Source organism: Capra hircus, chromosome 19, assembly GCF_001704415.2.
Source record: "Capra hircus breed San Clemente chromosome 19, ASM170441v1, whole genome shotgun sequence".
Classification (NCBI taxonomy): domain Eukaryota; kingdom Metazoa; phylum Chordata; class Mammalia; order Artiodactyla; family Bovidae; genus Capra; species Capra hircus.
Window position 1 is genome coordinate 30,055,385 of NC_030826.1, and position 13,720 is coordinate 30,069,104.

The following is a 13,720-nucleotide window of genomic DNA, read 5'->3' on the forward strand; positions in this document are numbered from 1 at the left end:
TTGGAGTATAGCCAATTAACAGTGTTTCAATAGGGATTCCTGGCTGAATCCCTTTGCTGTCCATCTACATTTCTTGCTCCATTTTCCTTTTTCTTTTTAAAATTTTTTTTTAACTTTTTGGCTATGCAGTGCAGCATGTGGGACCTTAGCTCCCCAGGGACTGAACCCATGGCCCCTGCGGTGGAAGTGTGGAGTCTGAACCACAGGACCCCGAGGGAAGTCCTTTCTGTTTCATTTTCAGATGACTCTTCCCCTCATGGTACCAAGGTTCAGTTCAGTTGCTCAGTCGTGTCCGACTCTTTGCGACCCCATGAATCGCAGCACGCCAGGCCCCCCTGTCCATCACCAACTCCTAGAGTTCACTCAGACTCACATCCATCAAGTCAGTGATGCCATCCAGCCATCTCATCCTCTGTCATCCCCTCCTCCTCCTGCCCCCAATCTCTCCCAGCATCAGAGTCTCTTCCAATGAGTCAACTCTTTGCATGAGGTGGCCAAAGTACTGGAGTTTCAGCTTTAGCATCATTCCTTCCAAAGAAATCCCAGGGTTGATCTCCTTCAGAATGGACTGGTTGGATCTCCTTGCAGTCCAAGGGACCCTCAAGAGTCTTCTCCAACACCACAGTTCAAAAGCATCAATTCTTCGGCACTCAGCCTTCTTCACAGTCCAACTCTCACATCCATACATGACCACAGGAAAAACCATAGCCTTGACTAGACGACCTTAGTCGGCAAAGTAATGTCTCTGCTTTTGAATATGCTATCTAGGTTGGTCATAACATTTGGTCAGAAGAGTAAGCGTCTTTTAATTTCATGGCTGCAGTCACCATCTGCAGTGATTTTGGAGCCCCCCAAAATAAAGTCTGACACTGTTTCGACTGTTTCCCCATCTATTTCCCATGGAGTGATGGGACCGGATGCCATGATCTTCATTTTCTGAATGTTGAGCTTTAAGCAAACTTTTTCACTCTCCACTTGCACTTTCATCAAGAGGCTTTTAGGTTCCTCTTCACTTTCTGCCATAAGGGTGGTGTCATCCGCATATCTGAGGTTATTGATATTTCTCCCGGCAATCTTGATTCCAACTTGTGTTTTTTCCAGCCCAGCGTTTCTCATGATGTACTCTGCATAGAAGTTAAATACACAGGGTGACAATATACAGACAATATACAGTGTCCGTCCACTTCCCTTGACGTACTCCTTTTCCTATTTGGAACCAGTCTGTTGTTCCATGTCCAGTTCTAACTGTTGTTTGCTGACCTGCATACAGATTTCTCAAGAGGCAGGTCAGGTGGTCTGGTATTCCCATCTCTTTCAGAATTTTCCACAGTTGATTGTGATCCACACAGTCAAAGGCTTTGGCATAGTCAATAAAGCAGAAATAGATGTTTTTCTGGAACTCTCTAGCTTTTTCCATGATCCAGAAGATGTTGGTAATTTGATCTCTGGTTCCTCTGCCTTTTCTAAAACCAGCTTGAACATCTGGAAGTTCACGGTTCATGTATTGCTGAAGCCTGGCTTGGAGAATTTTGAGCATTACTTTACTAGCATGTGAGATGAGTGCAACTGTGCGGTAGTTTGAGCATTCTTTGGCATTGCCTTTCTTTGGGATTGGAATGCAAACTGACCTTTTCCAGTCCTGTGGCCACTGCTGAGTTTTCCAAATTTGCTGGCATATTGAGTGCAGCAGTTTCGCAGCATCAAGGTGGTCCCATTCAAATCAGTTCAGTTGCTAAGTCACAGCTGACTCTTTGCAACCCCATGGACTGCAGCACGCCAGGCTTCCCTGGAGTTTGCTTAAACTCATGTCCATCTGTTAGGGAAAGCACACTGATTGAAACTGCCCACCCTGGCCAGGCACCGTAGTACATTTGCATGAGTTATTTTATGACAGGAGATCCTGATAAGGAATACGGAACTAATAAGCCCCCACCAACTGGAAGAGTTTGGGAAAGGTGGAAAAGAGACACGGCGTGTCCGCCCACTTCCCAGAATCCCTCTCGCTAGCATCCATCTTGGCTGAGTAATGCATGCACCACCAGGAAAGACGCTGAATTAGAATGACTGGCCAAAGACCTCCCGGAAACTAATCCCATCACCATAAAACCCGAGACTGTGAGCTACGCGGCAGAGCAGTTCTCCTGGGTTCCCTTACCCTACTGCTCTCCACCCGGGTGCCCTTTCCCAATAAAATCTCTTGCTTTGTCAGCACATGTGTCTCCTCAGACAATTCAGTTCTGAGTGTTAGACAAGAGCCCAGTTTCGGGCCCTGGAAGGGGTCCACCTTCCTGCAACACATCGAGTCAGTGATGCCATCTAACCATCTCATCCTCTGTCCCCTTCTCCTCCTGCCTTCAATCCTTTCCAGCATCAGGATCTTCTCTAAAGAGTCAGTTCTTTGCATCAGGTGGCCAAAGTATTAGAGCTTCAGCCTCAGTCCTTCCAATGAATACTCAGGATTGATTTCCTTAGGATTGACTGGTTTGAAGCCCTGCCCTTATCCTTCTAGGTTCAAGTCCAAGAGGAACTAGAAAGAAATTATTTATCCCAATAGTCAAACCAAAGCCTTGGGTCTGACTCTGCTCTTTTGATGGAGTCACATGTTGTTTAGTTGCTTAAGTCGTGTCCAACTCTTTCGCCGCCCCATGGACTATAGCCCACCAGACTCCTCTGTCCATGGGATTTTCCAGGCAAGAACACTGGAGTGGATTGCCATTTCCTTCTCTGGGGGATCTTCCCAATCAGGGGATTGAACCCACATCTCTTGTGTCTCCTACATGGGCAGATGAATTCTTCACCACTGAGACACCTGGGAAGCCCCAGTGGGGTCACATGTCCATTGCAAAACAGGTGACTGCCCCAAGGGAATGAAATAATCCTGTTAGCTTAAGCCAAATCACATAGATTCTTTACCCATTGAGCTATTGGGGAAGTCCCCCTACTCCAATCCTAGCAAGAGTTCTCATTTCTTCTTTTAAGGAAATCTGCTTATCAAGTCACCACTCGCTCTTATCCATCTACAGCTTAGCATTCACATTCTAACCTCTTATTCCTTCAGACTCTGCGCTGCGTATTCAAAGGCAAGCTCTTGGAATTAAATCAAAGGAGCAACACAAACCTTTTCTCCTCCTTAAGTGCTTGGCTTTTACAATAAAAGAAAAGAAGTAGCATGGCTTTCTTCGCTACTGTCTCTGCTCTGTGTTTAAAAGGATTGAGAAATTCAATGGACTGTTTCAGGCTTTGGTCACACTCCCCGAGGCATTAAATGTCACTAACTCACCAAGTAAAAGAGCCACAGGGCAACATCCAAACACACAGGAATAGAAAACCTCAATTAGTATTTCAAAATGCACCCCCTACTTGTAATTGTTAGCACACGCTACCGGTTTACATGATCAGAAAACCAGACCAGAGAGTGCCAACGGAGCCAAAGATTCCCTGCAACAATAAATCGTGCTGTGAAGAAACCCGTCATTATGAGAACCAAACAGCCTGTCATAATTTCAGGCAGAAATCCATTCAATGGGACATTATCTATATCCTAAAACATTTTTAAAAATCACAGAAATAAAAAGGGAGGACAAAAACTTCCTTAAACAATCATGTCGTTTCAAAATGTTACCTACAAAGGATCAAAAATCAAGCTGGCTTTGGAATTCTCTCCAAGAATGAGTTTTAGGAAACTGTGGAATAATTTCTATATAGCTTTGAACAGAACACGCGTATTATCCTACAATGGTATACCTCTCTAATTCTGGGCTGGAGATGTGGGTTTGGGGGCCATTAGCATGCCGTCTATGGGGTCGCACAGAGTCGGACAGGACTGCCGTGACTTAGCAGCAGCAGCAGCAGCAGCATAAAGGGAAGAATTGCTGCCTTGGATGAGTAAGTACATACAAGGAGACATTTGAAAGTGGGGGACTAGGAGCTCTGAGAGATGCCAGAGCAACACCTGTATGGAAGGGATGGGCAAAAAGAGAGTACAAGAGGAAGTAGCTGACAAGAGGAAGCTGTCATGGAAGCAAAGAGATCAGTGAATCTGGGCTCTCCTGGGTTGAACAGAGCCAAGAAGTAAAGTAAGATAGATCTGATGAGAAAGAAGTCACCAGAAACAGACCTAAGTAAAAATTTGTAAAATTGATCAATTAACATTTAAAAATATTTGATATTTAATCTTAGAAATCTAGTGAATTATAAGCATTTATTCCCAAAGTCCCATGGATAGAGGAACCTGGAGGGCTACAGTCCATGGGATCGCAAAAGAGTTGGAGACGACTCAGCGACTAAACGACAACTGAAATGAACTGCCCCACAATACTCAGAGTATAAGAAATGACACATCCTTTTCTATTTTTTATAATTGTGAAGTATATCATACATTCAAACAAGTACAGAATTACGTACAGTTTAAGTAGAATGATAAAATGAAAACACGTAAGCCAGGTTAAGAAATAAAACATTACCAGGAACATAACAGCTCTACTATCCCATGTCTCTGACCCCAACAAGAAGGGATCAAAATCCAAATTTTGTGATAATCACCCCCTCCCTTTTCTCTAGATGACTACATATATATCTGAAAATATATTCTTTGTTTCATTTAGGTTGAAACTTCTAATAAATATACTCTAATACACTCATCTGTAACTTGCCTTTTTTTGTTTAACATCATGCTTTTGAGAGTCATCCTGTTCATGCATGCAGCTATAGCCTATTTGCTTCTACTGCTGTGTGGTACTTTATTCTATGAACAGTGCGTGTGTGCTCAGTCGCTTCAGTTGTGTCTGACTCTTTGTGACCCCATGGACTATAGCACACTAGGCTCCTCTGTCCATAGGGATTCTCCAGGCAAAAATACTGGAGTGGGTTGCCATGCCCTCCTCCTGAGGATCTTCCTGAGTGAGGATCAAACCCACATCTCCTGCGTCTTCTGCACTGAGCCACGGGGGAAGCCCCTATGAATAGTACACCATAATTTATTTATACATTCTATCATGGATGATGAACACTTGTTTTTTCCCCCCTAATTTTGCTTTTATGCACAGCACAACAATCAATATTCCTATACGTATCTCCAGCGTGGAGCCCCAAGTAGTCTGGACTCTCCTTCTGGATGTATCTAATATATCTGGCCCACAACTGTCTGACATCTTCACTTAGGGCATTCAAGGTGGCTGGGAGGAGACCATTCTAACAAGGCACGCATGTTCTTTGAATGAAAACTGAATCATTACTTTCAAATATTTGATACAGAAAGGTTGATTTAGATTCAGTATCCACTAGCAGCACACAAGAAATCTCAACAGAACATTTGTCAACAAAGAAAAGGAAGAGCTGTTAGATTATGTAAATATAATGTCACCTGTTCGCTTTCAAATAATTCTAAAAGGCTTTAAATTTTGCATTACTTGCTTGCATGAAGAAACCTTGTCAATGATGACTATCCAGAATGTAAAGAGATCATTATTTAAAAGTGTCACACAGGAATTGTGCCCAGCCATTTCAAGCAAAACATCTGATATACAAAATGCAATGCCTACTGAAGCAAGTTCAAGCCTCTTAAAGAAATGACAATTATTTCATCTGAACAATTACACAGATTCAACATCTTCTTTAATACCTCCATAGTGGCCAGCCTCTCAGAGAGCACCCAATGGTTCTTATGCCCTGGTATTCACATCCTGGTGTGGTTCTCTTTCACAGGGAATAGGGTGAAACTCTGTAACTAATGGGATTATTGCAGAAATGACAGTGTGGGACCTTCAAAGCAAATCATTAAAGACACTGGGACTTGTCTTGCTCTCAGATCACCAGGGCTAGGGCAAGGCAGCCAAGGTGTTACAAAGACATTCAAGCATCCAGGGGAGAGCTCCACATGCTGAGAAACTGCAGCCTCCTGAGAGTTAGCACTGATTCGCCAGTCATGGGCATGAGCCATCTTGGAAGTGGTTCCTCCAGCCCCAGTCAAGCTTTCAGATGATGTAGCCCCTGATGTCATCTTGTCTGAAACACTATGAGACATCCTGAGCCAGAACTACCCAGCCAAACTGATCCCATATTCTTGACCCACTATAAACTGTGTGAGATAATATAATAGTCTATCGCTATTTTAAGCTGCTACCTTCGGGGGGAATCTGTTACACAGCAACAGATAACTAATATACACTTGTAACTTGTACTTTTCATACCATAATTCCACAATAGAAAGACAATGTTGACTGTTTTCATTAAGTCCCATATAGACGTCCCCCTCAATCTCTTTTTAAAATGGAGACAATATAATGCTCAACAGAAAAAAAAAAAAAAAAAAGCAAAACCTGACATCACCAGTGTCCTGGAGCCTTCACTCTCAGATACTTTTAAGTCATCACCACAGGCTTCTGTGTCTATTATTTTATATACTGGGCAAAGGGACATAGAGAATGAAAGATAAAATGGGTCATGAAGGGGGACGGGGAGGCAGGAATTTTGTCTGAAGAGTTTATAGGAACTTAATGGCCCTAAGTTCTCTCTACACAAAAAGCATGAGCAGGACTCACATCTGGAGTTGCCAAGCATGAAAACAATAAGGATGCCTTTCTATCTGCAAAATTAAAACCCAACTAAACTATGATATGTGTAAGAAGTCCCCAACATTTCTATTTTTCTCTGATGCTTTTTTCAGAAATTTTAACTATCAAATCCATTTAAAAAATTGTTTCAGTGCTTCTGCTTTGTCCATTCATTCTTGGATGGTCTGCCTACTGTTTAATCCAGCACTGAGAAAACACACTGTACAAACTTAAAGATTCATGGTGTAAAGCGGACACTCTTAATCACAGCACCTTCCATGCCCCAGTTATTATTAAATCAATCATTTTACTTTCCAGCCACTGGCTTTTCCTGAGGGGGTCTTATCAGCCGAGCCTCCTTGAATAAGTGCTTCTTCTGTTAATATTCCTTTGAAGCCCATTATAAATGTTCTTTTTACCCAGAAAGTCTGCATTCTCAGATTGGTGACTTAAGTTAGGCTGGTAGGACAGAGAGAGACTCACTTCAGACCTGCAGGCCTCCAGCTGCACAGGTTGTCCCCTTCCTTGTCCCATTCTCACCCCAGGCACACAACAGGCCAAGCTCTTTATATCCTGATCATGGAGGACCTGGCAGGTGACAAATGCTAGTTTCTGAGGTCTGGGGAGGTGCTTCACATTATATCTTTCTGAAGACAAGATCCAGACATAGACAAGACCCCCATAGGATGGGGAGGCCCTGAGGACACTACATATTTAATAGTGCTTTGCTGCATTTACTGATTGCTGGGACTTGCCTAGCAGTCTGGTGGTTAAGACTGCGCACCCCCCAGTTTAGGGGGACTGGGTTCAATCTCTGGCCAGGGAACTAAGATTCCACATGCTGCACAGTGCAGCCAAAAAAAAAAAATTTAAAAAGAACTAACTGCTGCCATACTCATGGAAATTAATGTGATGTCAGAGTTTGAGGCCCCATTTGTCAGATTAACCACACAGTTAAGAAACGAACAAAGCAGGACAGTAAAACTATTTTACTTTTTCATAATTGGTATTAGAATTCTAAAGCTAAGCTGCCTAATATGACAGCTCCTAGCCACATGTGATCATTTCATTTTAAAGTAATTAAAATTAGCTAAAATGAAACATCCAGTTCCCCAGTAACACAGCACATTCTAAATGCTCAGTAGCCACACAAGCACTGTTATAAAACATTTCAGTTATCATGGAAAAGCTATAAAAACTTGGCTGAATTCCCTTACATTTGACATTGTTTTACCTTTGCATTACACATTTCGGGAGCAGGTGGGAGAACCATAATACTTTCAATGACTGGAGACCTCTAAAGAATTTAATGTGACTTTAGCCAGCAGCCTCCTTTACCAGCATTTATACCTTTGACCGCGCCTCCACGTACCTCATCAAAAAGCCATTGCCCTGGACAGTCACACGAGAGCACCTCGAATCCGCTAGATTAGACTGGAAACCAGCCCCTCAGATGGTCTCCTAGCAACAGAGACGCGACCCCGCCCCTTCCCCTGCCGAGCCTCTCCTACCTTACTGGCCTGGAGGGGGCGGGACCGGGAGTCAAGTGTCCAATAGGAGGGGAGCGGAGGAGGGCGTCCTGGCCGCGTCCCCGTCGCCCGGGAAACCGCGGCATCCTGGTTCGCGCGCGATGCCGAGCGCGGAGGAGCGGGCCGCGCAGGCTGAGGACAACGCGGACGGGGAGCCCGGAGCCGACCCAAGGCTGCAACTCCTAGGGGCCTATGTGGCCCGGAGCCTGCGGCCGCCCGCGGGCGCCTGGGAGCGCTGCTCGGGCTCGGCCGATGCGGGGCAGCTGCTGCACGCCTTCCTGGGACCGGGGGCCGCGGAGGGGCCGCGACCGCTGCTGGTGGTGCGGCCCGGGCCTGGGGGCCTGGAGGTGCGCATGGGGCTGGACGCGGGACCTGAGGCCGGCCCGCCTCGGGCTAAGGGGCTTTTTTTCCTGCGCACCAGGCCTGAGCCGCCAGGCCCCGGCAGCCTCCGCGGGGCAGTGCTGTGCGGGGACCTGCCCGCCGCGCCGCTGGAGCATCTGGCCGCGCTCTTCTCTGAGGTGAGAGTAGGCCCACCGCCCCGCGCCGGCCGCCGCTGGGGAGGGGGACGGGAGCAGGGGGCGGGGAAGGGGCGGGGCCGGAGAGCCAGGGGCGGGGCCTCGAGAGCAGTTGGGTATTGAGTTTGAGGAGGCTCGAGTAAAATAGGATGGGCGGGGCGATGTTGGAGGGGCGGAGCTGACGGGAAACTAGGACCCTGGGCTGAGCTTGAAATGGAAGCTGGGGGAAATCTGAGCCGGGGTCGTGTCAGTCTGGACGTCAGGGAGCTTGCTTCATTCCTGGTCTGGATTCAGGCCAAAGGGGAGGCTAGTGTCGGAAGAGGGCCTGGATCCCAACCTCTTTTTGAGATGCTATCTCTGAATCCCCCCTATATAAACTGGCATCACAAATGATAGGGAATACTAGACCCAGGGGCATCTCCTATGAATGAAGGAAAAGAGTTAATAAGAAGAGGTGGTTTGGTTTTGATTTTCATCTCATTCATGAACCGGAGGTCAGCCCTGTGCCCAGGTAAGCAGCTGGGACATCCAGTATATGAAATGCCCAGCAGGCATTTGGACGGGTCCGCCTGGAGCACAGGAGAGGAAGAGCTCCAGGGATTGGATTTCGGGGGCTTCGGTGGCACCACAGGGGTGCCTGGGAAAGACTTTGGGACATTTAGAACTTTCTGGAATGTAAGTAAAAGCTTTCCTGGAAGTGAAGCAGATGTGCTTCTGGAGGCTTGATCCCCTGCTGTGTCATGTTCCCTGTGATAGGTACTGTGGGGAGCACCAAAGAAATATGACAAGATCCCACCTGTGGACATCATCATATATATAAAATATTTAAAGCTAGTAGACGTCCCAGGTGACACAGTAGTAAAGAAGCCAACTGCCATTGTAGGAGTTGTGGGTTCAATCTTGATCAGGACGATCCCCTGGAGAAGGAAATGACAATCCACTCCAGTATTCTTGCCTGGAAATTCCCACGGACAGAGGAGTCTGCCAGACTGCAGTCCATGGGATGGAAAAGAGTCGGACACAACTGAGCAACTAAGCAGGTGCGTGCACGGTATACACACACACACACAAAGTTGGCCTCAGTGCTTGAACTGGGTACTAGAGGCTCTCTGCTACATCAGGTGTTGGGCCTTCGGTTGCTCCATTAGGAAGCTGTGGGGAGCAGGAGTTCCAGAAAAGGGTCACGGATGACCGAGGAGCTCAAGGGGACTTGGGGAAACTAGATTGTTCAGAAGATATAGGAGTATTTCAATATTTTCTTAACCCAATGGCTTTATTGTTGTTTGTTTTCTGAACATTATCCATCCCTGTAGGAATCCAAGCTTGGTTCACAACCCCTCTTGAACAGTGATGATGGAAAGAAGTGCATGAAAATGAATTCACTGTTACCAAAGGGGAAATGGAGGAGGGATAAATTAGAGGAGTTTGGGATTAACAGATTAACTTAGATAACCACCAGGGACCTAATGTATGGCACATGGAACTATACTCAATATCTTATAATAACCTATAATGGAGAAGAATCTAAAAAAGAATATATATATATATAGGCTTCCCAGGTGGTGCTAGCGGTAAAGAACCTGCTAGCTAATGCAGGAGACGTAAGAGACCTGGGTTCAATCCCTGGGTCAGAAAGATCCCCTGGAGGAGGGCATGGCAACCCACTTTAGTATTCTTGCCTAGAGAATTCCCATGGACAGGGGAGCCTGGCAGACTACAGTTGATAGTGTCACAGAGTCCAACATGACTGAAGCAACTTAGCATACACACATGCATCACACACACACACACACACACACATATATATCACTTTGCTGTATACCAGAACAGAAACTAAAACAATATTGCAAGTCAACTATTCTTCAACAAAAAGAAAAAAAAGAAGATAAAATACAAAATAGATGAATAGGTTTTTAATTTACAGAATAAAAAAGGTTTACTGATACGGAAAAAGATGTGCTGTTGGGTTTTATGACAGACAGATGCATGTGGTCTGAGAGCCCTGCTTCACCTCCATTGCTGAACTGGCTCCTGAACAAGGACAAGGATTAGGATAAACAGAGAGCAGGGTAACTTGAACAAAGGTTCAGCGATGGCGCTACACCTAACGTATGTAGAGGACAGCCGGTCATGGCCAAGGAAATGCAGTCCAACCGGAAAAAGTAATTTTAAGATACTTCAGACTCTTAGGGACTTGCCTGGCGGTCCAGTGGTTAGGACACCATGTTTCCAGTGCAGGCAGCACGGGCTCCATCCCTGCTTGGTGAACAAAGATCTCCCATGCCACCCAGCGTGGCCAAAAAGTAAAAAAAATATAATACTTCAGACTCTTAAATGTTTGAGAATTTTTGTTGGTAAATTGAAAGAGGCTGGAAACAATGTTCATCCGTGAGGTACTGGGTGAACAAATTGAGGTCCATCTATAATTAAAGGGAACGATATGAGACAGCCGTTAATTTTCTCTTTATTGTGAAGAAGAACATTAATTCACTCTCACAACAATTTCCAAGTGTACAGTACAACAAGTTAACCTCATGCCCATCACTGTGCAGCGAATCTCCATCACCCACCGAGTGTGCATGGCTAAAAATCTCCAATCATGAGTAACTCCCACCTCCCCAACCCTCAGCCCCTGGCAGCCACATTCTATTTTCTGTGTGTGTTAACTCAACCTCTCCAGGTTCCTGACAGAAGTGGAATCAAGTAGTATTTGTTCTTATCTGACTGGTTATTTCACTTAGCAGACTGTCTTCAAGGAGGTTCATTCTCAAGGTAGCACTGTGATGTACTAGCCTTCCTTTTTAAAGCTGAGTAGTATCCCATTGTATGTATATATACATTTTCTTTATCCCATTCATCCATGGATGGACAGTTAGGTTCCTTTCACCTCCTGGCTATTGTGGATAAAGCTAAGATTTAAGATAAGTTTTTAAAGGTGCAGAAAGGTATGCTACCATTTCTGCTAAAAAGAGAAGGGAGGGAGGGAAGAAAAAACCTTCACTTAGAGAGTAATCCCTAGGTGGGAGGAAATGGGTGACACAGGGAGGTACAGGGGTAGACTGAAGACTTGATTTCTACTGTAAAGGTTTTGTACTTTAAAAAATTTGCACCATGTAAGTGTGTTATCTGTTTTAAAAAATCTAAATAAAATAATATATTTTAAAAATATCTCAGGACTTTACTTGAATTTCTCAAAACCTCTTAACAGCAGCCCCTGGGCCACACAACCCACCCCTGTCCAGTCCACTTCTTTCACACTCCCCAAAGCGGATCCAGGGCTAATTCAGGATCTTGCTCATCTCAGTCTCCTGGGCCCCTTCTCCCCTCCCAGCTGTCCTGCCCACTCTCATCTCCACCTTCCGCTGTGAGCGCCCCTCTCCTCATACCTTCCCATAAAACTGCACTAAAGCCAAAATGTCCCCAAGCCGTAAACTGCAACTTTGTTTTTGCCCCATTACACCAATACAAGGTAAAAAGTAAATAACATCCAGGAAGCGTTTGGAGAAAGAAGTGAGGGAATATGGTAACCAGCTCTCCTGCTCCCTTTTTTCCTCCTCTCTGTCCCTTTATTCACTGCAGCCAGCCAGGTTTCCTTTCCTAGGGCTCTGGGGCTCGGACACTGTGTTGGAAGTTTGCGGTTTTGGAGACGGAGTGTTACCGATCTTTCCAATCGGGTGTCCAGTCGGGTGGCCCTCCAACAGGGTCACTCCCTTGTCCAGGGCCGGCTAGTGCCAAGTAAAGGAAAACAGGTTCAGCAGAGGTGGGAGAGGAACGACTCTGAAAAAGCCCACGTTCTCTCCAGGTGGGGAGCGGGGTGTGGCGCAGGGCGCAGGGGGGACGGCGAGGGCGGGGCTGAGTGGGAGGAGCGAGCATGCGCAGAGTCTCCTGCGTGGTGGACGCATGGTGGGTGGCGGCCCTTGGCCATTCTGTACTTTTCTGGTTCCAGTAGTTTCTGTACTTTTCTCCCTGGCCGTTTCTGGAGATTCTGCCTTAGTTCCTGTTAACTCATTGTTGACTGGGGGGTTTTTGAAGAAACTAATGCCCGTAGCCAGCAATTTTTATATCAGCAGGCCCAAAATTAATTCTGTCATTTTACTCTCTGTGGGTTACTATATTCAGTATAGGCATACCTGTAAAGTCTTCTGATTTTTAATGTTGTTTTCAGTCCACTGTTCTGTAGAAGCAAAAGAGCGTCCTCCAGCACAGTGAGTTTCATTGTTACTTGCAGTGTCAATCACTAAGGTTTTTTGTTGGTCTAATATTCACATCGTGTGAATCAGAACTATATTCTGAAGAACTGCTATTTTCAGAGACACTATTATATATGTCGCTCAGATAGTCAGGGAACGTATATGCATAAAATTCACTTAAAAATTTCCTCTTCACTCAAAATTTCGCCATGCTCCATCTTTGAAAATTTCACATTCAGAATATACACAAGATTGGAACAAAGAACTAACGGAGCAAAATGTGAATGATAACGACATTCATAAGTTGTATCATGAACCCTTAATCAATTTTAAGCTCTAACAGATTCACTCCGTGATGTTAATTGTATCACTCTCTAAAAACATACTGATAGGTTTTCGGTCAATAATGTTTAGGTAACGAAAGACATATTAATATGTCTCTAGTCAGTAATGGCACCATTTCCTTCTCCAGGGGTTCTTCCTGGACCAGGGATCCAGGAGAAGGCAATGGCACCCCACTCCAGTACTCTTGCCTGGAAAATCCCATGGACGGAGGAGCCTGGTAGGCTGCAGTCCATGGGGTCACGAAGAGTTGGACACATCTGAGCGACTTCACTTTCACTTTTCACTTTCCTGCATTGGAGAAGGAACTAGCAACCCACTCCAGTGTTCTTGCCCTGAGAATCCCAGGGACGGGGAAGCCTGGTGGGCTGCCGTCTCTGGGGTCGCACAGAGTCGGACACGGCTGAAGTGACTTAGCGGCAGCAGCAGTCAGTAATGTGTTAAGCAAGTACAGCTGTAGATGAATGGATTGGGAGCCAGAAAGGGGAGGCTATAGTTTGGTTTTCTGTAGAAGTGAGGGTCTGATCTCCCATGGTCTCAGCCTGCAATGATTTGGAGCAGGGCTTGCATTCCCAGCCAGAGCCTGGGCTGGG

General features: G+C 45.6%; 1 protein-coding gene across 1 annotated transcript in view; it reads left to right on the forward strand.

The window, feature by feature from the left end:
- Positions 8,094-13,720, forward strand: part of DNAH9 (dynein axonemal heavy chain 9) — a 286,432-nt gene continuing 280,805 nt past the window's right edge. Inside the window, exon 1 of the mRNA XM_018064667.1 lies at positions 8,094-8,598. Within this exon, the coding sequence (XP_017920156.1) occupies positions 8,182-8,598 (417 nt within the window). The 5' untranslated portion in view covers positions 8,094-8,181. The remainder of the gene's footprint in view (positions 8,599-13,720) is intronic.